Raw genomic sequence first — 25,161 nt, forward strand, 5'->3', positions numbered from 1 at the left:
TTTACACTCAAACTTCCAGACATAGCTATCTATCTATCTACAGCCCGACGCCCTAATCCCGCAAAGGGTGGCCGCAGATAAAACGCCTCCAAGTCGCTGTCACCCACCATTTGACTGCCCTCCTCCCAACTCACTCCCCCTTCATATACCTCTCAACTACATCCCTCCACCTCATCCTCGGTCTCCCCCTCCCTCTCCCTCCCTATACCAGCGTAATGGAAATCCTGAATGGCCCAGCACCCAAAAGGCAACTCCTGTATTTAGACATCATCATCATCATCATCATCATCATCATCATCATCCGGACCTCCCTTCCCATCCTAGGCCGTGGTGAGGAGTAGCAATGTCCAGACAGCCCAAATTTGCCCAGTCTAATGGGCCACGCTTCCATTCACTCACCATTCAAGCCCCCGGAATCCTGGCTCTATCGGATACGCCAAAAACATTCACCACGTTCTGTAGCTTCACATAAACGTATCCGACAGAGTCAATATTCAGACATACGTATCAGGTTTAACATGTACTGTATATGTAAAGAAAATCAGGACATTATCAGCCATGTTCCTTGGCTTGAAAATGTGCTCATGTGTGTCTGAGATTTTTATTTCATTATCCCAAAATTTTGCTCCATGAAATCTGCCTCCCACACAAAGAGAAGGCGGATAATTCGCTTTTTGAAAATGTTAAGGGTAAACAACGACTTTTGCCAAGAAAATTTTACACAGCGAGAAATACAAGTAAGTTAATCAATAGGTGCTGTTATAGGAGGAATGTCACATATAAATTCTGTAAACTGGAACAATGTATATATAAAGATTCATGTATACCGAATGTCCCCAAAATTCTGCCTAGATTAGAGACACACACTGCATGTAAGTTGCTTGACAAACTAAGATGCAGCTCATTACACTGGATATACTAACTCCTGCCATTTCAGTAGTTACCAGCCGCGATAGCGCAGCTGGTATTGTTTTCAGTTTGTTTGTCTGTCTGTCTGTGTGTCTGTTACTACGATAACTTCGCAACCGCTCTAGATATCATCAAGAAATTTTACAGATGTGCAGTAGGGATGAAAATCTCAGACAAGTTCGAAACTGGTGAAAGTAGGTCAAGGTCAAGGTCATATTCCGAGCCGCGCAAGATGTGTATCGGCTAGCGGCTGGTGTGATTCCCCCTTTGGGAGGGCCTCTAGTTACCCTTTCATATGGAAAAAAATGCATCTTAATATGTTAAGCCAAGTACATGCAATAAATGTTAATAAATCCAGCAGGACTATATCACCCTTTATATATACTTGTGTGTGTGTGTGTGTGTGTGTGTGTGTGTGTGTGTGTGTGTGTGTGTGTGTGAATTTCATAGCCTTTATATACAGTCTTTACAAACCACAAGAGGAGAAAAAACCTGTTAAAAATCTGAGAAGACACATCAATGTAGCAACACCCATGAACGCTGTGATAAATGTTGGCTCCAAGAATCTGTGTCACAAATACTCTTCCCTCGTGTTTCCAGGGTGAGCAAGAGGGGTCTAAATTCATTCTCTGTCCTGTGCATCGTGTCTGTATCATACCCTTAGTTTAGCCAGTTTTGTAAATCACCCTCATATGTGTCACTGTAGTTGCATGTGTCCGTCTGTTGCTGCGCAGGCTTACTCACTGGCCATCTGCGTTGCTGTAGTGTAAAATCACTGTTTGTCCTTTTAAACTGTTTCCACCTTGTTTTCTATACAGTTAAACCGCTGTTGCCACGTTTCACTACATAGTTAAAATCACTCCTCGTCTCTATGCTTCTAAATCACTGTTTCCATCTGCTTCGACTCTGCATATAATTACATTACATTTTTCCCCATTATTCTGTGTCATAAATTATTTGTCTTCGTGGCTGCACCCGCCTCCTTCCTACCAAGAGACAGAACACGAGTCATAATCACGCCAATGTTACAGATATCACAGGGGGAATATTCTACCCCAGGAACAAATTTAAGCCCTTAGGTAGGACACAACAAATCGTGCGACAAAGCTGGTAGGTCGGATTCAGCCTTAAATCTATAATAATTTTACAAGTAATGTTAAAAAAAAAATAAAAAAGGTCAAGGATTCCCACTCCTGAGGCAAACAGACAGGTCAACTTGTCAGCACTTCAATGTTTCTCATGTAAGTGTGGTTTTTCCAGGAGGCGTAATTATTTTCCTCGACTTACGAAGCTTTTGGGCACCTCCTTAACATTTGTCTTACGTATTACACCCTGGTATTCTCCTATGGATTATTTTGAGATTCTAAAGGCCAAAAAGTTCTTGTATCACAGAATAAAAATTTGCACCCTACACAGAAATAACCTGGTAAGGAAGAGGTGCTAAAGACCATCCTAATCCATTAAATCAGGCTCGTATTTAAAGTGGCATCTGCAGTTTTGTAGACACCCTTTCTTTGTGATTTATTTTCACAATACATCTTAGCATTCTCTTGTATGAAAAGTACTTCATTTTAATATTGACTAAGTTTGTATTAGTGACACACGGGAGGACATTAACTTGTACTGCTAAGAGTAAATTGCCAAGGTAGAAGTGTTATGAAATTTCCAAAGCCACATAGAATACTGCCCAGTGGCCCCAGGTGAGACCCGGCAAGACTAGTGCGACCCAGTGCCAACCACGCCTGCCTCATCCACTGGCCACACATACAGGAGGGAAGAATGTGCCCGACGAAGAAAGTAACTGTGGCTGGGCTGGGTGTGGCTCTGGAAGGTGTAAGGAGCAGACAGTGAAGGCAGGTGTGGGATGCAGGGCTGGTGCAGGTGTGGTGTTGGGGCTGGTGAGCACTGGGCTGGGGCAAGTCATGGCCTTGACACACCTTCAGGAAATCTTAGTCAAGGAGCGATTGACAGCCTCAGCACCAACACTGCAGGCAAAGAGGCTGAGGTAGGCCTGGCGGTACTCCGAGGACATGACCACATAGATGATGGGGTTGATGCAGGTGGTTAGGTAGACCAGCAGCAAACCCAAGATGTTCAACACAGGCTTGTCATCCTTGCTGAATGTCTTCACCAGCGTGATGGGCAGGTAACACACCACAAAGGACAAGAAGATCACCAGAATCATCTTCAGGAGCCGCTGGTCCTTTGGACTTAGTGCAGTCTGCCGTGTCAGGAGTGATCCCCTCCGAGCCCTGCGGAATGTCCCACGCAACTGTGAAAATGCCCCCTTTGCTGATTCATTTGACTGCCGCCGCCCCGTCTCATCTGTTGCATCAGAGGCGGGTGAGTCTGGGGTATTTGTTGGACATATTCTGATGGGGGAGGACACCACCCCTTCCTCCCCTGAGGGATGGCCGGACAGCCCATTGACCTCAGGCCTAAGCACCGTGACGCTCACCCCTGGGGAAGGTGACTGGCCTCTGCCATCACTGTGACCACTGGCCGGGTGGGTGGGAGAGGCACCACCCTCCAGGACTTCCACACTGACGGAGCTGGTGTTGGAGGTGAGCTTTACCTGTGTCTCCACCTGCACAGTCTCACTCAGTGTATGCACCCGTGCCTCACCACCCTCATGTGGGTCTGCCCTGTCCCTCTCTTCTCCCACACCCAACTTTCCACCTTCTTCCTGCTTAGTGCTGCCTTTCTGTTTGTCTTGTTTGCTATTCACTCTGATGATGCTTTGATCACTGTTGTGGCTTCGTTTGTCTGCACGGTGCACGATGCAGAAAATCCTTGCATAACAGACACAGATGGCCACACACGGAAGCATGAATGCAAACACGAAGAGGAATGACTTAGGCGAGTATCCATCGCTGTCTGGCAGAATGGTGCACGAGCCGATGGTGGGGTCCAAGCCAAAGGTCCCCCACACTTTCAGGGCTGTGGGCACTAGGGCTCCAAAGGCACCTACCCACGTGGACACAACCATCACTGCCAGCAGCGTCTGCGTGTACAGCCTGAGGAAAAATAGGGGTGGTGAGAGGTGATGACAGTGGAGGTAATGATTGACAGTTGTAGTGCTGCTAACAGTAGTTGTGACTACAGGTTCATCTGAACACGAATGGAGTGGACTACAGGAGGAATGTGCCCTTCTCTTGTAGTGTTTTGGGAATAGGGACATTTGTGTAACCAGGGAGCAGGGCTGTCTTGTAATATCGGTGCCATCGCATGAAGGCTTCCCTTACCAGCACCAGATACAGATATAAAAGCCGTGCCATAGCATCAGTGACATTACTCATGAACAGGGTCTGAAGTGTTAGGGTAAAGGGAGGCCTGAGCCCTGAGGGTAATGAACTAGTTCTTAACACTCTGGGCTAGACAAGCTTCCCACTAGCGACTACAAGTATCTGGCCTTAGCAAAAGTGAAATAGGAGAGTCACCCCTAAAGACTAAGGTGGAAGACCCGTTTTCTAAGTGACTGGAGATACTGTATTTTTCTTTTCCTCAGCACATCTACTTTAGTAATCTAGTGACGTACAGTACACGTCATAATTCTCTTGTATGTTACTGATACAAACCAGGTCGATAATGAAACGAGAAAATTACCATACTAGAGAAGGGTAAGGTGTAATATGCAAAATAAATCGCCAAGGCCAAGGATGAGATGGAGGGATGGAGTAGAGAGGTATATAAGAGAGGAGGCTGTGAGCTGGGACCAGGGCAATGAAACGGCAGGGGACAGGGTGACATGGAGGCGATTTGTTTGTGGCCACCCCTTAAGGGATTAAGGCGTCCGGCAATAGATATATAGATAGAAGGGTAAGGTGTAATATGCAAAATAAATCGCTAAGGAAGAGGTGTTACGAAGCCTCCTATATGCCAGCTAGAATACGACCCAAAAGCTAAACAAAGGCAGGAGAAAAACATCGTAAGACAGAAATAATTATCATAATATACGTCACCATATTACGTCACCTGTCAGACCAACACACACACACACACACACTCTCTCTCTCTCTCTCTCTCTCTCACCATTCTTTCCATCACCCCTTCATCTTTCCATCTTTCCTTCCTTATTTTATCTTTTCTCCCTTTCATTCATCCTTCTTTCCTTCCTTCCTTCATTGTCTTTCATTCATCCTTCTTTCCTTCCTTCCTTCACTGTCTTTCATCCACCCTTCTTTCCTTCCTTCCTTCTTTCATCTCTGCAGTCTTTCCTTCACCCTTCTTTCCATCCTTCCTTCTTTCATCTCTTCTGCCTTTCCTTCACCCTTCTTTCCCGCCTTCTCTCACCTCCCTTACATCATGTTTCACGCTCCTTCACATCTTCCATCTTCCTTCACCTTCCTTTCATCTTCCCTTCAATCTCGCTTCCTTGTGATCAGTGATTGTGTGGGGCAGAGAGGGGAGGTGGGAGAGGGAAGGGGAGGGGGGGAGAAGGGGAATGGAAATTGAAGAGGAAAGAGGTGAAGTGTGGATGGGAAGGGAAATGATGGAGCGAGTGAAGAAAGAGAGAGAGAGAGAGAGAGAGAGAGAGAGAGAGAGAGAGAGAGATGGGGGGAAGGAGGAGAGGGGGAAAATGGGAGGGAGAGGGTCGAAATCATGATGGAAAAGACTTGCCACTGATGGAAAGGGGTATGAGAGAGATAGAGATAGATAGATAGATAGATAGAGAGAGAGAGATAGATAGATAGAGAGAGAGAGAGAGAGAGAGAGAGAGAGAGAGAGAGAGAGAGAGAGAGGGCGCTATCTGTGGAGGTCAATTTTCCATCAGGCAAAAGGACAGACCGACAAAGGCCATTCCACTCACACCCACACGCAGACACATACACACACGCACACACACACACAGGTACACAGACACACTCATATTACAGGCACAAACACTCCTACGTAAACGCACACACATGCACACTTTTACATGCATGCACGCTTACACACACACACACACACACACACACACACACACACACGTATCCAGGGTGTTGCGGTGATGTTCCGTGTCAAAACAAACATTGTGATTTATGGCCAATTTTTTATATGCAGTAAAATTTTATTCAGTTTTTATGTACGGAATTTTAAAGTAATTTTGGCTGACAGTTTGTACACTTTCTCATGGTTAGCCCTCCCTCCCTCCCTCCCTCCCTCCCTCCCTCCTTGTGCCTGCCTTCGCCCCTCCTTCCCTCCTTGTGCCTGCCTTCGTGTCTCCTTCCCTCCTTGTGCCTGCCTTCGTGTCTCCTTCCCTCCTTGTGCCTGCCTTCGTGTCTCCTTCCCTCCTTGTGCCTGCCTTCGTCTCTCCTTCCCTCCTTGTGCCTGCCTTCGTGTCTCCTTCCCTCCTTGTGCCTGCCTTCGTCTCTCCTTCCCTCCTTGTGCCTGCCTTCGTCTCTCCTTCCTTCCTTCATTCAGTCCTCCCTCCCTTCCTCCATTCTTCCTTGTGCCTCCCTCCTTCTATCCCTCCCTCTCTCCCTCCCTCTGTCTGTCTGTCTGTCTGTTTTTGTCTTTCTTTTTGTTTGTCTTTCTGAATGTGTCTGTCTGTCTGTCTGTCTGTCTGTCTCTCTCTCTCTCTCTCTCTCTCTCTCTCTCTCTGGCTGGCATTTTGTGAGGGTGTTTGTTTAACCCCCCCAAAAAAAAGAATAATATTAAAGTTTGTACATTCTGCCTCTCAAAATGCAGTAAAAGAAGAGACAAAATTTACCACTTCATTTTTGTAACATTTTCATTCTTATTTCCTTTTCTTTTTCGATTTATTTCAGCTTCAGAGAGACTTTTCGAACTGGAGAGGCTAGATACAGCTTTTATGTATTCCTTCACTGCTACGGGGCCTCTTTACCTGTAACACAAGACGGACAATAGAGAGAATAAGTTAAAAAAAAAAGACGTGCTCGGGGTGATGGAGTTAATGTGAGTGAGCTACGAGACGCCTGGACACATTGCTTTTGTGAGAGTGGAGGTCGGAGGCAGGGGGAATTTACCACTTTTTACTCTCTTCTCCTCTCTTCTGCTCTCTTCTCTCCTCTTCTTCTCACTTCTCTTTCCTTTTCTTCATGCCTTGTCTGGTTTCCCCTCCTCCTTTTTGCTTTTGTTTCCTGCCGTGCCCTTCCCTGCTCTCCCCGCCTGTCCTGTCAACTCTTCCCACCTCTCCTGTGTCCGCTATCCTCCTCTCCTCGCCTCTCCTCCCTTGGCCTCTCATGCTGTACCCTCCTCCCCTCCCCTCCCCTCCCCTCCCCTCCCCTCCCCTCTCCTCTCCTCCCCACTCCTCTCCTCTCCCCACTCCTCTCCTCTCCCCACTCCTCTCCCCTTGCTGTTATTACGTATATAATATACTTTTTGTTGTCATTATTATTAATACTAAATTAAGTTTCTTGCCCATTACGGTTTTTGTGCAGTTATGAAGAAATTATCCTATTAGTTTTGAGAGAGAGAGGGGGGGGAAAGAGAGAGAGGGGAGAGAGAGAGAGAGAGAGAGAGAGAGTAGCCAACATTGACTTCAGTCCTTTTTCATCTTGTATTGCTTTTATTGCCTCCTGGTGCATAGATTTCCTGTTTCTTTACCCAGAGAGAGAGAGAGAGAGAAGGGGGAGATGTGTGTACATTTGAATGTTTGTGTCTGTACATGTATATGTGTGTGTGTGTGTGTGTGTGTGTGTGTGTGTGTGTGTGTGTGTGTGTGTGTGTGTGTGTGTGTGTGTGTGTGTGTGTGTGTGTGTGTGTGTGTGTGTGTGTGTGTGTGTGTGTGTAAATATTTTATGCATGGAATCATCGAACGCGCTTCCCCCTCCCACCCTTCCCTCCCACCATCTTCTTCCTCCCTCTCCCCTCCGTCCCTCCCTCTCTTCTTCTCTTCCAGGCCCCCCTTCTCCTCCCCACGTCCCTTCCCTTCTTCTTCTCCCCTTCCACACCCTGTCACCCTTTCCGTTCAGTCCTTCCACCCTTCCTCCTCCCTCTCCCTCTCTCACTCTTCTCTTCCTACATCCTTTCTCTCCATTTCCCTTTTCTTCAGTCGTCCCTCTTTTCCTCCTCACACATTCCTCTCTTCCTCTTCCACCCTCTTTTTCTCCCTCCTCTCACTCGCACTTCTCTCACCCAGATTACTCTTCCTTCTCTCTCCCCAGTCTCCCCTCCCCTGATTCTCTCCTGCGTTTCCCCCTTCCCTTTTTCCATCCGGCTTCTGTCGTCTTCCCTCTCCCTTCTCCCTTCTCTCCTTCCCTTCCTTTCTTCTTCCCTTCACTTGGTCTTCCCTTTCCCTCTGCTTTCCTTTCCTTCTGTATCTTCCCTGTTTCCTTCCCTCTCCCCTCCCCTTCTCCTTTCCTTTCCCCCTCCTTCTGCCTTCTTCCCCCTCTTACCTCACTGTCTCCCCCTCTCGTTCCCCTTCCTTTCCCCCCTTTCTCATTCCGTTCCCTCCCCATCCTCCTCCACTCCCACCACACACTTTCCTTCTCTTCCACTCCTTCCCCCTCCCCCTACCTTTCTCCCTTTTCTTCTCCCCCCTTCCCCCTCCTCCCCCTCCCCCTTCCCCACCTAGGCAGGGGAGGTTGGAGGCAGCGGTACCAGAACGGGACAATACCTTAGTGTTAGTGAGACAAATGTTGCCATCTCAGAGCGGTCACCCTTGCACACACACACACACACACACACACACACACACACACACACACCAGTGCAATCGTACCTTCTGAACTACCAACCCACTCTCCTACGTACCTACCTTTATACCTACCTGCCTACCTACCTACTGACCGACCTACCTACTTACCTACCTGTGCACCTGCCTACGAACCTGTCTGACAACCAACGTACCTACTACCAACTTACCTGGCTACTTACCTACCTACAAACGTTTACCTTCTTACACCTGCTTTCCTGCCTACCTACCAATTTGCCTGTCTACCTGTAATATTGGCTCATCCCACACCTGGATAATTAGTCACGAGAGAGAGAGAGAGAGAGAGAGAGAGAGAGAGGTTTAAAGTCGGTAGCACTCTTCCTCCCTCTCCACTCCCACTCATCACCATTCATGATTCTCTCTCTCTCTCTCTCTCTCTCTCTCTCTCTCTCTCTCTCTCTCTCTCTCTCTCTCGTCATATTCTTTCCTGCATCCTTAAGATGATTTTTTTCCCTTGAGCAAAAAAAAGAAAAAGGAAAAGAAAAAAGGATAAAAAAATCCGTGCTGCATCTTTAGCTACAGGTGGGTAAAATGTGTCATCGGGCTGAAGAGGTTAATCGTTCTGTGTAATCCGGTTAGGCAGCAATGTAATCCCCCGGTCTGAAAAGTAATCCTTGTAATCGATATAAAACTGAATCGATTTGAGGGATTTATGAGGCTTGGTAATACGGGTAGGCAATAATGTAATCATCCAGTGTATAATGTAATCCTAGTAATGATCATCGAAATTAATTAATGTAATCCTAGTGTAATCGCAAGTGCAGTATTGTAATCACCTGGACGGACATGCAGTTACGATAAAAGCTCCGGTCAGTGTAATCCTCGCATGCAGTAATGTAATCGCTTGGGATGAAAATGTAATCGCCATATAAAAAAGTGACATACTTCTTCAATAAAACAGCCAAAAAATAATAAAAAAAATCTATAATGTGAACTTTGGCCTATCAGTGTAATCCATTTATGCAAAAAATGTAATCGCTTGGGATGAAAATGTAATCACCATTTTAAAAGGCGCTCGCTTCCTAAATCACCCGGCCAGAAATAATCACAAAATGAATAAATAACGGTAAATAAATAAAGGAAATAAAGAATAACTAAATCAATAAATGAAAAAATAAATGAAAAACTGAGGACTGGCCAGGGGGTGTAATCCTAGAATGCCGAGATATACTCGTCCAGCCTGAAATGTAATCACCATCAAATATAATCGAGCTTGCCCAGTATCAGGCCCGGCCAAAAAAAAAAAAAAAAGTAATCCCCCTACGTCAGAATGTAATCACCTATCTAAAAATGTAATCACCCTGCGTCAAAATGTAATCGCCTGGTCAAAAAATGTAATCGGCCTGCCCCAAAATATAACTACCTGGTCTATAAATGTAATCACCTGGTCTATAAATGTAATCACCCTGCGCCAAAATGTAATCACCTGGTCGAAAAATATAATCACCTGGTCTATAAATGTAATCACCCTGCGCCAAAATGTAATCACCTGTTCTGAAAATGAAATCACCATAAAAATGTCACTGGTTCCCCCAAATATATGCCTTCGATCTATCACTGTAATCCACCATCAGAATTAATGTAATCGCTGTCAAGTTAAAAATCCGGCTAATCCCGGAAATATGAACGCCAGGCAGTCAATATAATCTCCCTGTTATGGAATGTAATCCCCGAAGCCTCCAATTGTAATCAGCTTAAAAAATAATAATGTAACTTTTGTCAAATAATTCCATTTTTTAATGTAAGCACCTTAAAATGAACAGTATTGGTTAATTGTTAAAATATTTCTCTCTCTCTCTCTCTCTCTCTCTCTCTCTCTCTCTCTCTCTCTCTCTCTCTCTCCTTTACTAGCTCCTGAAAAAAAATCCTCATCTAATCAGTGTAATCCCCTTACACCATCAGTGTAATGGTCTAACATGAGAACATAATCCCTATAAAAAATAATCACCTGCCTCAAAAATAATCCCCTCCCTTAATAATATAATCACTAAAATAAGATATAATCCGGTTAATCCCCCAAATCAACCTCATCCAGTAAGAGTAATCCCCCCTCACCATAATGGATTAATCTGGGCCACCAAAAAGTAATCCTTATTTTAGAGTTTCGCAAAAATAATAACCTTAACCCTTCATTGTAATCCACTATCCCCACAAAATGTAAAAAAAGTGAAATTAATCAAAAGAAAAGGTTGATTTCTTATTAATTTTAAAGCCTAGAGTAATTTCATACACATATACAAGAGAATAAACATTAGTCTGTCTATCTGTCTATCTCTCTATTTATCTATCTGTCCATCCAATCTCCCCAAAGTATTATCTTCAGCCAATCTCTGCAAATCCCGAAGCTGTAATGTAATCGCCACAAATATAATCCTGCCATGGGGTGTAATGCTGGCGTAATCCCCGTGTATGCAATTTGCCCTGAGCTGCTAATCCCCCGGGGCTGTGGGAGTTCAGGAGGTTAAGGGGATTAGTGGATTAATCACTTGTTATTTTAGTGGATAAGGTGGGGATTAAGTGTCTGTTTTTCTTGCTTATTTTTTCTTTTCTTTTTTCGTTTTGGTTTTATTTCTGTTCGTTTTCCTTTTCCTGTTTTATTCTCTTTATTTCTTTTCATTTTGTGTGTTTCTCTTTTATTTTATTTTTCTTTTTTTTTTCAGTTTCATTTTCTCGATCACTGTGACTTGCCCTTATCTTTCATGAGTTTCTCTCTCTCTCTCTCTCTCTCTCTCTCTCTCTCTCTCTCTCCTTCATTTCATCATCTTCTCCCTCCCCCTCTTTCCTTCGTTTCATATCTGCATTCCTTCTCTCATCTGTGCATTCCTCCGTTGTTCCTCCCGCCTCTCATCTCTCCTTCATTCTCGTTCTCGTCTTCTTTCCTCCTTTCCTCAGTTTCCTTCACTCCCATTACTCCTTCATTTATCCCTTATCTGTCTTCCGTTTCCCCTCCATTTTTCATTTTCCTCCCTCTTCTTCTATTCCTCTTTCCCTTTTCCCTTTCCTCCTCCCACTGTCTCCTCCACCCTTTTCCTCCTCCCTCCCTCTCCTCCTCCTTCCTTCCATTTTTCATCCCTCTTTCCCCTCTGTCATGTTTTCCTTCCTTCCTCTCCGTTTTTGCTTTAATTTCGATCTATCTCTCCTCCCCTTACCCTTCTCTCTCCCCTCACCTTTCCTCCATACCTTTCCTCCCCATCCCCTCCTCTCTCTCACCCCACCTTTTCCCCATCCTTCACCCGACATCACTCTCCTTCTTCCCCACTTCTCTGTCTTCTCTTCTGGTCTTTTTTCCGCCTCACTTTCACTCCCCTTTCTTCCCCAACTTGCCCTTGACATCCCTCTCCTCCCTCTTCTCCCCATCATCTTCCCATTCCCTCAGTCCCCTCCTCATCTCTTCCCCTACCCCTTCTCCTTCTTACTCTGTCTTCTCCCCACCCCCTCCCCTTCCCCATCTTCCACTCTCTTTTTCCTCCTCTTCCTCTTTACACCTTTTTCCCCACCACCCGCTCTCCACTCGTCCCTTCTTCTCCTTCCTCCTCACCCCCATGTCTCTCTTCTCCCCCTCCCCTTCCTTCCGCCATCCTCCCCCACCCCCCACTCTTAACCCAGGTGAGAGGGGCCGCGGCAGCCTTGGATGTGGTCCCCCCTCCCCCGGATTAATCTCAAATAAATGCAATCCGTCCTGCCGGCTCGGATTAAACCCAACTTCCACCGCCGTATTGAAACTTGCACAGGAATTTCTAGCCAGTTTATAGATATTCCCCTCTCCCCTTCCCCTCCCCTCCCTTCCCCTCCCCTCTGGCCCGCCCCCTTCCTCTTCCCCTCAGCCTTCCCCGCTCTCTCCCTGGCTTCTTACCTTTCTCCGGTCCGTCTTCCTGCCCCTCCCCATCCCTTCTCTCTGCTCCCTTCCTCCTTTCCTCCCGGCCCCCCTTCCTTCCCCTGTCCCTACTCTCTCCCCCTACCCCTTTCTACCCCCTCTTCCTGCCCCGCACATCCTCCCCACATCCCTCTCTTCTCTCCCGGCCCCTCCCTTCTCGCTGAAATGTGTGGAAGTCTTGAGGGAGTGGCGCAAAGAGGAAATAAGATGAAGGAGGAAAATGAACAGAAGAAAGAAACGCAAAAAAAGGCAATTAACGCCTTGACTCCCAGGACGCCCTTTTTTTTTTTTTCCTTTTTTTTATTTTTTTGAGACTGTCGACTGAGGAATATTGTACACCTCACGATAAACGATGGAATGCAGTTGAGTAGTGCATTTATATTTCAAGCTGTTAGCCAAAAAAAAAAAAAAAATGAAAAAAATGGAATCTGAAGGAAGAAAAATGATAAAAATAATATGAAAATGAGAGAATAAAAAGGAAACATTGAGAGGAAAATTAAAAAGACAAGAGGGATACCAAGAGAACTAGAGAGAGAGAGAGAGAGAGAGAGAATGAATTAAAAGAAATAAATGTAACAAAATATTGGAACAAAAGAAGATAAATTCGTGGCACTCAAAAAGGCGATAAGCCAAATCGAATTTTGATTTGTTTTTCTTTTTTGGTGTGTGTCACGTAAAGTTGTGTCAGGTTAAGAATATGGTAACTTCCATTGCCACTTTACTGCTGAGGTTGGGCTGTGTGTGTGTGTGTGTGTGTGTGTGTTTGTGTTGTTTTAATCCGGATGCTTCCAGACGGTTTTATACATGTTAGAAAAATACCTGTAAGTCATAAGCTTAACTTGAATATCAGGATTCTCGCCAGCTTAATAAACAAATAATCTGGTGCTGAGCTTGATACAGGGTGGTCCAGTTATAATGCATCCCTGTGCAAGTCGGTTTCTCTTGTGTTGCGAGCACGGCTTATCGTTACCAATGTCTGCCCTGCTTGACTTAGGCTATCCATCTCCTGCTACCACACTCACGCCCACACCAGCACACTGAGCCATCACCGCAAATCAGATATCGCCAGGTGAGGTTTTGGTGAAGCACTGTTAATGGCGTATCCTGTATATTACACAGGTATTTCTAGTGTAAAAAAAAAAAAAAAGTAGATTTTTTTTTTCACTTACTACCTGATACCGGAAAAAAAATCTTACGTGTTAACCAGCCTGAAAAAAGACAGATTCACGATAACAAGGAAAAGGTTAAGGAATGAATTTGATCTCTCTTTCTCGTGGCTTTACCCTGGACTGAAGAAAATCCCGTGGCCTTAGCGTGAATGCAACAAGCCATGAGGAGGAGAGTGTTAATGAGTGGTTATGAGGCGATTAGGGGGGTATTAGAGGGTACGCTGGATTCCAAGGGGTTAGCACACGATGAAATTACCTTAGCTGCTCTCTCTCTCTCTCTCTCTCTCTCTCTCTCTCTCTCTCTCTCTCTCTCGAGTTTTGTTCACTTTATCCTTGCCTTTTTTTTCTACTCCCCACTCTGTAAATTCCAATTCTTTCTTTCACCCTTCCTTTCCTTTCGTCCTCTTTTCCTCTTTTTTTTCTCCTCTCTTTTCTTTCTTTCTGTACTTACGCCTTCTCTTTTTTCCTCTCCAATCTATTTTCTTTTTCTCCCCTTCTGTCTTCGTGTATTTCTCTCCTCCCTCGTTCCCTCCTCCCCTTCCTCCTCTCCTTCTCTTTCTCTCTCACCTGTTACTCTCTCCTCCCCCCTTCATCCTTTCCTTTCTTTCATTTATCTTCACTTCCTCCTCCTTTTCATCATCTTCACGTTATTTTTTTTTCCTTCTGCCTCTCATCACCCATTCTCTCTTTCCTGTTATTTTTCTTTTCCCTTCCCCGTCCTTCTCCTCATGCGCTTCTTTTAAATTTTCTTGTCCCTGTCTGTCTGTCTGTCGGTCGGTCTATCTGTCTGTCTGTCTGTCTGTCTGTCTGTCTCTGTCTGTCTGTCTGTCTGTCTGTCTGTCTGTCTGTCCGTCCTCCGTCCGTCCGTCTCTCTCTCTCTCTCTCTCTCTCTCTCTCTCTCTCTCATTCACAGAACATCTCATTAGCATATCAGGAGGAGGGAGGAGAGGGAGAGGGGGGAGGGGGGAAGAAGGAAGAGCATGAAGTGAATGTAGGTAAAGGAGAGGTAAGAGAGGAAGTAGGTTAAGGTAGGAAGAGGAGGAGGAGGAGGAAAGAGAAGAAGAAGAAGAGGAGGAGGAGAAGGAATGGATGTGTCCCGTATAGGTGTATTGAAATGGCTAGGGGAGAGGCTGGGTGGGGGAGTGAGGTGAATGAGGGAAGGGAGAAGGATAGGAGACGTGGGTGAGGGGAAGGGGAATGGTGGGGGAGGGGAGATGGGGAAAGATGGATATGCATTGTGTAGGTGTGGTGAAAGGGGAAAGAGAGAGGATGTTGCAGAGAGAGAAGACGGAGGGGAGAGAGAGAAGGGAGAGGGGAGAGGAGGGGGGAGAGAAAGGGGTGGTGGGGGGAGATAAACGAGGGAGGTGGGTTGGTGTAGGGAGAGGAGAGAAAGGGAGAGAGAAATGGATGGAGGGAGTGGTGAATAGGAGGGCAGGAAAGGGCGATTGGGTGGGGGGAACGTGGTGAATGAAGTGGTGGAGGGGGGGAGGGGGAGGGAGGGAGGAAGGGGGCAGGGGGAGCGGTGAAGGAGGATGGGGAGAATGGGGTGCTGTTCAGTGGGGTGTAAAATCTAAGGTACCTGGGATCGATTCCGGATCAGGCAGTGTGTGTGTGTGTGTGTGTGTGTGTGTGTGTGTGTGTGGATGGGGGGAGGGGAGAGTGTGGGTGTAGGGGGGAGGAGGGTGGGTGTAGTGAGGGGGAGTGTGGGTGTAGTGGGGGGGGAAGAGTGTGGGCTTAGTGTATTTTGTTAAGTGGTTTCTGTTTCTATATTTCGGCACTGTTTTCCCCTCTCCTTTTCTCAGTACCCGTTTTCCTTTGGTTTTCTGTTTTGGTTCGCTTGTTATAATTTTTTCTTTGCTAATTTCACTTTCGTTTTCTTTTTGTTATTTTTTTCACGTTATTTTCAGTCTTGTGTATGTTTGTTTTGGTATCAGTTCTCTTTTTCATGTTTATTTTTCCTTTTATATATCTTTATATCTTTTTCCTCTTATTTCTGTACCTTTTTATAGTTTCCTCATCCTTTTCATTCATTCATTCATTCATTTATTCAGTTCATTAATTTCATACATTCATTCATTCAGTTCATTCATTCATTCATTTACTTCATTCATTCATGCATTCATTATCTTCACCCTCTTTCGTATCTACAGTAAACGATGTGATAAGGTGGGATGTACAGATACAGAAATAAATGAATAAATAAAACAAACAGACACGGATAGAGATAGATAGACATAAATAAATACGTAAATAAATGAATAAACAAACAAATTAGGTAGATAGATAGACAGATAGATAGATAGATAGTTAGACAGATAAATTAACAAAGCACAACAGTAGGAGACATACCAAAGGGCATGTCAAGTGAAATGGCCGACGCAGTCAATCAGGCCTTCCATTCCTTGCCTCCACCTCACACGGAAAACCACCTGCCCATAAATTTTGCTGTTTTCATGGTAGATTCTTTTTTAAATACACCTGTTAAATAGTGTTATTTCCTTCCGGACTCATTTAGGAAAGAGATACCATACTCTTTAATGTGTCTAAGTACCATAGCCCTCCGTTTCTCCCCTCTTTTGTGTTGCTTCAATTCCTTAATCCCGTCCACTTGCGTATGTCATTTTCATTTTGTCTTTACCAGATAACATGCAGTTTAAGTGAGCACCCAGAGAGTCAAGGGATTATTGGAGGGTGTATCTCATTCCTGTAGTTCGTAACGTCTGTTGTGATCTGAATATAATCATTTGGAGATAGCAAGAATAAAATGGAAAAAATGCGTCATGGGATTGAAAGGTGTAAATTTCCCCACCTAACACTCACGTGCTCATTTACCACATCCGCCCACCTTCTTCGTCTTGGCTTGGCGCACTTCCTTCCTCCTTCAGACTCTTGAATATAACCTTTGTACCACCCATTTTGTATCTTTTCTATAGCACCATACAAATCCCACACAACCCTTCCCTACCAGTCAGGCCCCAGGCTAGGCTACTTTTGTCCAGTAATATATATGGGCTGGCGACCAGTCTGTCCCTTGGTGGTATTACATAATCCAGAGCCTCCATTCTCTTTTTGAGGATCGAACCCATGCACGCCGAGACTCGTATTCTTGTCTGGTGAGGATGTTCCCAGGCATCCCTTCCATAGCGATTTATATCAGGATATACTTGGTTAATATCCATTCGTACGTTGTTTATGCAGTTTATGGCAGTACTGGAAGGATTTATATAACAGAAATGCACAGAAAGGTGTGATAATCAAAATAAATATAACAGAAACGCACAGTAAGGTGTAATAATCAAAATAAATCGCCTAGGGAAATATATTAGTGAGCTTCCTTAACCGACGGGAATACGAGCCAAAGACTTAATTGTAAATGGAGTGTTCTAACTACTAGACCAATACTCCGCAGCCAGGGTGCCGTGGCACACGGTGAGCCGCCAAAAGATTCATGGTGTGTCGAGGTATGTTGGTCTCCCCCCACTTTAAAACAGTATTGCAACAGTTATGGGAAAGAAATATAAGATAAATATACATAATATGGACAAATTAATATTGGAAACTAGAGGGGCACTCAGTGGAACGAATCTCTCTGACAAGGGCAACGTAATATCCAAACCATTTAGGTTTCCTCATCGTTGATTAGGGTTTCACAAAAAATGTTTCCCGGATCCAGAATCTGTAATACTATCCAGATCGGTTCCAAAAGTTAATCGAATGTTCCCTGGGGCATGGGCTGTCTACCCACCAAATTTGGTCCGAATCTCTCTTTTAGTTTTGAGTAATTCATTTTAAGACAACAAACATACAAACAAACAAACAGACAAACAAAGAGGGGTGAAAAGATACTATTCTTGTCAGAAAGAATAAGTAAAAGAATGTATTAGTGTTCACTATTCATTTTCCCATATTCCCGCAATACGAGTAGGCAACTTACGAAACGGTCGCTATGAACTGTCTCTTTATTGACACGAGTTAAAATGTTTTGAAGTGCAGGCTTGAGTCATTCAGTTGGATGCGCCTTGAATCCTAAGACTCTTCTGGTGCCTTTCAGTGCTAGTATTATTGTTCTCCCATTTTAACTTTGTCGTCCGTTTTAGTCTTTCATTTTCTGCTTTTGTGCCATTATTACTTTTGGCCATTTGTACGTTTTGGCACATTTTTACCTTTCTGTTTCTTGTATTTTTTTTTTTGCTCTTTTTAAAGTTTTGACTCATATTTTGTTAACCTGCTGATGTTTACCTTGTTCTGATGTTTACCTTTGCTCAGTTTGACTTGTTTGTTATTTTAGACGTGTTTGCGTTTGTCATAATTGGCCAGTTTCCAATTTTCTTATTTTATTTTTTCCTCATTTTTACTTCTTGCTCATTTCACTTTTCTTTCCCCAGTTTAACTTTTTGGCTTATTAGAACTTTTATGGTGATTTGATTTTTTTGCTCATTTGTACTTTGTTGGTCACTTATTATTTTCTTATTTTTACTTCTTTGTTCATGTTGACTTTTTTTTGGCTTAGGTTTACTTTTTTGCTTCTTTTTAGTTTTTTGATCTTTAAATATTGTTACATTTTTACTGTTGTGTTCGTTTGTACCTTTTGTTCGTTTTTATTTTTTTTATTCATTTTTACTTTTTTTTTTTACTCATTTTTCCTTTGTTCACCTTTATTTTTTGCTCATTTGTACTTCTTTGCTTCTTTTTACTTTTTTTGGCTCATTTTAATGGTTTGCTCGTTTTTGCTTTTTACCTCGTTTTTTACTTACATGCTCGTTTGTCCTTTTGGCTCAGTTTTTTTTTTCTTTTTTTTTTGCACATTTTGCTTTTCCATGTGTTTACTTTTCTTTACTCATTTTTACTTTTGGCTGATTTTTAATTTTTTTTTTTTTTTTTTTTTTGCAGAATTTTATATTTGTGCTCATTCTTCCATTTTTCCCATTTTTACTCTTTTGCTAATTTGTACTTTTTACCCATTTTTCCTTTTTTTTTTTTTTGCCCACATCATTTTTGCTCATTTTTGCCTTTTTGCAAATTTTTACTTGTTTGCAATTGTTTTTATTTCCTCACGTTTACTGTTTTGCTCTTATTTTTTTGTTCTTATATTTTTTTTAGGCGTACTTTTTCGCAAATTTTGACTAGTTTTGCTTATTTGTAATTTTTGGTCATTTTTACTTCTTGGCTCAATTTTTGCTTTTGGCTCATTTTGTAATTAATTGCTCATTTGCCCTTTTTTTTAGATTTGTACTCTGTGATAGCTCTGCCATTTTCGTGTTTTTCATCGTTCTTGGATTGTGCACAGCGTATGTATGTGAGTAAATGTACTGATAATGGTGACAGGATAGTGGCTGTGTTGGTAATGATGACGATGATGATGATGGTGGTGATGATGGTGTTGGTTATGGTGCAGATTATAGTGATGGTTAAGATGGGGATAGTGATGATTATGATGGTAGCTGTGATGGTGAAGATTATAGTGATGGTGACGATGAGATTAGTGATAATTATTACCAGCCGCGAGAGCGAGGCAGGTATTGTTTTCAGTTTGTCTGTCTGTCTGTGTGTCAGTCTGTGTGTCTGTTAGCACGACAACCGCTAAAAATATCATCACAAAATTTTACGGGTGTGTAGTAGGGATGAAAATGTCGGACGAACTCGAAATTGGTGAAAGGAGGTCAAAGTCAAGGTCATATTTCGAGCCGCGCTAGATGTGTGTCGGCTCGCGGCTGGTGAGATTCCTCCCTTGGGGGGCCTCTAGTTGCGATGGTGAAGGTGGTGATTACAATTAAAATGTTGATGGTAATTCTCTTGGAACTGGTGGTGGTGATGAGAACTTTGATGTTTATGCTATCGTCAGAATCGAACAGTGAGAGAGAGAGAGAGAGAGAGAGAGAGAGAGAGAGAGAGAGAGAGAATCACGTAGACGTGAGGTGACCGTTGCCATAGAAACCATTGTTTTGTTTTTATTGTCTTGCGCCGTGCTTATGGGGTACTTCGGCCGTCTTTGTGGCATCAGAGAGTTGGATTAATTTTCTTGACAATACCCTTTTCCGGAGGCCCATTGAATTGTTTTCTTTTTCTTCTTGTTACTTGTCTTCTTCCTGACTTTTTCTTCATGTTGGGTTTACAGTCGTGGTAATAATTCTCCTCCTCCTCCTCCTCCTTCTCCTCCTCTTGATAATTCTCTTTGCTTTCGCCATTTCAATATTTTCTTTCTCTTAATTTTCCTCTAGTACTTCTCTGTTTTCTTCCTCTTCTTACCCTTTTCCTCATAACTGTTTTATTTGCTTATCATCCCCTCCTTATTTTTATCTTTTCTATTTATTGCATCATTTTATCACTATTTCCTTCCGCTCTTCCGTACACCCGTCTTCCCATATTCCCTTCCTTCCTTCTTACCTCTTAATCTGCACCCTTTTCTCCATTCTCCCTATCTCTTTTCCTCCTTTATCCCCCCCCTCTCTTTTCTTCCTCCATTCCCTCTCTTCCTTCCTCACTCCTTCACCCTCTTCCTTCCATCCCTCTCCTCCATATACTCCCCTTGCTTCATTAATTCACTTTGTTTTACCTTTCTTCCTCCCTTTTTCTCCCATCTTACCATCTTTTCCTTCCATCCTTCCTTCCTCCTCCTCCGCCGTTTTTCTGTCCTCCTTCCCTTTGTTTTGTTATTTTTCCCTTTCCTCCTCAACTCTTCTCTTCCTCCTTCCGTAATTGTTTTCTCCCTGCCTTTCTCCCATTCCTTTTCTCTCATTTTCCTCCAATATTCGTCACCTTCATTGCCTTCTTCACTATTTTTTTCATTCCTTTCTCCCTCACAGGCATTTTCCTCATATTTCTCCATTATTTTTTCCTTTCTCCTCAGCTGTCTTCCTTTACAGTCCCTCCTTTCCTCTCCTCCTCCCCCTCCCTCCCTCCTTCCTCATTTCTTTTCTCACTCCTCCCTTCCCCTCCCCCCCATCTCGTCGGCTTATGTCCCTCCTTCCCTAAATCTGGCCATCTTCAAACCCTCTCACCCCCTCCCGCTTGAATCCATCTCCCCTCCCCCTCTCCATCCAGTTCCCCTTCCTCCTCCTCCTCCTCCTCTTCCCTCTCCCTGCCTCCCTCCTCCTGTACCCCTCTTCTCATCCCTCCCTCTCCTTCTGTCCTTCTCTCTCCATTTTACCTACACTACCTTGAAATCTGAGTCTCTTCTTCTTGCTCTCACTTCCATGCCCTCTCTCTTTCTCTTCTCTTTTCTCTTCTCTTGTCTCTTTCTTTTCTTCACTTCTCTTTTCTCTTCTCTTCACTTTTCTTCTCTTTTCTCCTCTTTTCACTTCTCTTATCACATGTCTCTTCTCTTCACATCTTCTCTTTCTCTCCTCTTCATTTCTCGTCTCGTCTCTTCCTTTCTCTTATCCCCTTTTCTCTTCCCTTCTCTTTTTTTTCTCTTCTTTCCTCTTCTCTTCAGATCACTTCTCTTTTCTTCTCTTCTTTCCTCTTCTCTTCAGATCACTTTTCTTTTCTTCTCCTCTCCTCTCCTCTCCTTTCCTCTCCTCTCTTCTCTACTCTTCTCTTCTCTTCTCTTCTCTACTCTTCTCTCCTCTCCTCTCTTCTCCTCTCTTTCTTCACTTTTCTTCTCTTTCTTTACTTTTCTTTCTTCTCATATTTATCTCCTCTTTTCTTCTGCTTTCTTTTCTTTATCATCCTCCATCTCTTCCTGCGTGCTTTCGTTTTTGCCTCTTTATTTTTGTTCATTTTCATTTCCCTCCTTTCACTTACCGCCAGATTTCTTATTATTTCTTTCCTTGTTCATTTGTTATATTTTCATTCGTACTTCATTTCCCTTTCACCCTTTTCTCCTTCCCATATTTCCTTCCTCATTCCTTTCCTCCCTTCTTTACACACTGTCTTCCAAACTTTCATTTTTCCGCTCTTTCATTTCTCTCTCTCTCTCTCTCTCTCTCTCTCTCTCTCTCTCTCTCTCTCTCTCTCTCTCTCTCTCCACGTGCTCCCTCCTCCCCTCATTCCATACCCTCTGTTTCCATGCCCTTCTCTCAGATCATCACGCCCTCTCATTTTCCATTCTCTCTCCCTTCCCCCTTCCCCTCCCTCCCTTCCCCCTTCCCCTCCCTCCGTCCCCTTGCATCACCTTTATCCTTCCCCTCTCCCCCTCCACCCTTTCTCTCTCACCTACCGTTAACCTCTCTCTGTCTCTGTCTCTCTGTCTCTCTCTCTCTCTCTCTCTCTCTCTCTCTCTCTCTCTCTCTCTCTCTCTCAGTCCTCTCCTCCTCCCCATTCCATTACCATCCTTCCCATATTCTCTTCCTTCCTTCTGCTTCACTGTTTCCTCCCATTGCATCCTTTCCCTCCCTCCTTCCTCATCTTGCCTTCTCACGATCAATTCCTTCCTCCTCTTCCCCATTTCCATTCACCTCCGTTCATTTCCTTGTTGCCCCTTCATCTCACTAGCTTCCCCTCCTCCCCTAGATCCCACTTCTGCTCCTTCCTTCCTCCTCTTTTCCCTCTCCTCCTCCTTTCTTCCTCTTCCTTCCCTCCTACACCCACCCACACCCTCCTTACATTCTTCCTCCCTCCCTCCCTTCCTCTCTCTCCTCTCCTTCGGCTGATGAGATGGTTGGCGCGACTGATGAGTGACTCCCCCCCCTCTCTCTCTCTCTCTCTCTCTCTCTCTCTCTCTCTCTCTCTCTCTCTCTCTCCAGTATATATATATACTGTACAGTATATATTAGATAGTCATATAAAATTTGCAAAAGTGAAAAGAATATGACAGGTGATTTAACTGATGCTTAACAATTTCCTGTCATATATACTGTAGGTAATTTTTGTGAAATATATTGACAAACGTTGCCTGTAAATTAAAGTAGAACATTTATGCATGTTTTCAGCAGAACAGACGCTTCCAGCATTTTATATTTTATTTTTTGCAACACAAAACGTTTCCAATCAAGTGAAAATAACGGTATTTTTTTTTTTTTTTTTTTTTTTTTTTAAGCAGAGCAAGCGTTTCCCAGGCAGAGGCAGAGTAACATTCTTTTTTTTTTTTTTTTTTTTTTTTTTTACAGAACAAACGTTTCCAGTGAAATGAAGTATAGTGTCTTTTTCAGGACAAATGTTTTCAGTCAAATGAAGTGTACTGTAGTGCCTTTTTTTTTTTTTTTTTTTTTTTTTTTAAGCAGAGCAAATGTTTTCAATGATATGAAACATACCATTTGTTTTGTCAGTATCACAAACGTTTCAAGTCATATGAAGTAAAGCGTTTCTCTTTTACCAGAGCAAACGTTTCCGGTGAAATGAGGTGCAGTATATAATTTTTTTGTTAAGGCGATTAAACGTTTTCACTCGGATGAAATATCAATATAGGATTTGTTCTCTCAGCATAGCAAACATTTCCAGTCAAATGAAGTATATATATATATATATATATATATATATATATATATATATATATATATATATATATATATATATAGTTTGCCAGAACAAACGTTTCCAGCCAAATAAAGTACGGTTTTGTTTGTTCAGAAGAGCAAACGTTTCCAATCAGATAAAATATAGCTTTTTTTTTTTTTCCCCATACCAGCGTTGTAAACATTTGGGTCAATTTCCCCAGCATGTGTGGTGGCCAAGGTTATATTGCAGATTGTTTATTTGTGTTTTTTAGTGTCACTTTTAACTATATTGCTAGCATGAGTACGGTACAGGCGTTTCTGTTTTCTTATATATTTTTTTTATTTTATTGCCTTATTATATTTTTTTTGTCATTTTTTCTGTTTTCTTGCCATATTCTCTGTCTTCTTGCCTTATTTTTTTGTTTTCTTTCCCTGTTTTCTGTTTTGTTGCCTTATTTTCTGTTTTCACTTTTTTTCTATAGTCTTGCCATACTTTCTAGTTTCTTACCTTATTTTCTGTTTTCTTTGCCTTATTGTTTATTTTCTTTCCTTATTTTCTATTTTCTTTCTCTATTTTTCTATTTTCTTGCCTTATTATCCGTTTTCCTACCTCATTTTCTATCTTATTTTTATATTCTGTTTTCTTGCCCCATTCTCTTTTCTTGCTGTGTTCTCTATCTTCTTGTCCTGTTTTCTGTTTTCTTGCCTTATTTTCTATTTCTTACCCTATGTTTTTATTTTCTTGCCTTATTTTGCCCAGCAAGGAGAGAATTTTTTGCCTAGAAAATTTAGATTATAGTCTTCATTAACCCTTCAACTAATAGATGTTTGCTTGTAATAAGTCAATAAGTAAATAAATAAAATAAATCGTCCGGAAATAGCAAGAATAAAATAAAAGAATGGCCATTGGTTCTTTCTTCCTTGCATTAAAAAAAAAATATCGGGTTGAAAAGCAGAATTGTTCACTTGGACGAGAACGCGGATTTGATAGCACATCTTTAAAAATATTCATGGAGAAATAAAGGAAAAATGAACGTTAAAACCCATTCTTTTTGGCCTGCTCCATGCTGCCTTTATTGATGGTCACGTTTTCTTTCTTTCACTCTTTCTTTCTTCTTTCTTTCTTGTTTAATTGTGGCAGGCACTTCTACTCGTATCCTTCAGAATTAACTGTTTCCGACCAAACTTGGACACAATGACCAGCCTATGACGCAGCTGTGTCCGCAAGGTTTTGGTTACTAGGCAACGAGTACGGCCGAAAACCCACTTTTTTCATACTTTTACGTTTTGAGCTGTAGAAGCACTACTAATGGGCCTTGAAAGCTCTGACTTCTTTAGATGTAATCTTGAGGTCATTCCCTACCGGAAGTGTGCCATCCATTTCCCCTCTCGCCTTTAGTTTTCGAGTGGCAACCATGCAGAGATTGGCCTCAGCATCCCTGACAACCAATACCTGTTTTCAAAACTGCCCCCGTAGTTCCCCAGCAGCTTGATGGAATTGAATGAAAGTTTGCATGCTTATAGACACTGACTAGTACTACAAGTTAGTATGTACACCTATGTGCTACATTGGCCAGGTCAGGGGTCAAAGGTCATCAGAAGCGGAAACGGTGAAAATAGCTTAGTGTCGAAACTCACTTCCGGTTGCTGACAAAACTTGTTCCGCTTAATGCTGGCTGTCGTCACCCACCGGCTTGTTTAATTTCATTATTACTTTTACTACAAGAGATTTTTTATAGACTTAGTTTATATTCGATTATATTTATTAGCTTGTATTATTATTATTATTATTATTATTATTATTATTATTATTATTATTATTATCATCATCATCATCTATCTATCTATCTATCTATCTATTGCCAGACGCCTCAATCCCGTTTGGGGTGGCCACAAACAAAACGCCTCCACGTCGCCCTGTCCCCCGCCATTTCACTGCCCTGCTCCCAACTCACACCCCCCTCTCTCATATACCTCTCCACCCCATTCCTCCATCTCATCCTCGGCCTCCCCCTCCCTCTTCCCCCCTCCACCTCGCTCACATACACTCTCTTTGTCAGTCTTTCACCCTCCATCCTCTCCACATGACCAAACCACCTCAGTGTGTTCGTCATAACGCTTCCTATCACATCCACATCCACACCACAACGCTCCTTTATATCCTCATTCGTC

General features: G+C 43.1%; 1 protein-coding gene across 1 annotated transcript in view; it reads right to left on the reverse strand.

Moving 5' to 3' along the window:
• Positions 1 to 2,848: 2,848 nt before the first annotated feature.
• The window catches only part of LOC145389735 (G-protein coupled receptor moody-like), a gene marked incomplete at its 5' end in the record, with an annotated part of 96,402 nt that continues 74,089 nt past the window's right edge, over positions 2,849 to 25,161 (reverse strand). Inside the window, 2 exons of the mRNA XM_080264928.1 lie at positions 2,849 to 3,554; positions 3,600 to 3,926. Coding sequence (XP_080121054.1) covers positions 2,849 to 3,554; positions 3,600 to 3,926 — 1,033 coding nt within the window. The remainder of the gene's footprint in view (positions 3,555 to 3,599; positions 3,927 to 25,161) is intronic.

This window comes from Coenobita brevimanus, unplaced genomic scaffold (assembly GCF_032717465.1).
Source record: "Coenobita brevimanus isolate Jiangsu-jjx unplaced genomic scaffold, ASM3271746v2 jjx.HiC_scaffold_1990, whole genome shotgun sequence".
NCBI classification, from domain to species: Eukaryota; Metazoa; Arthropoda; class Malacostraca; order Decapoda; family Coenobitidae; genus Coenobita; species Coenobita brevimanus.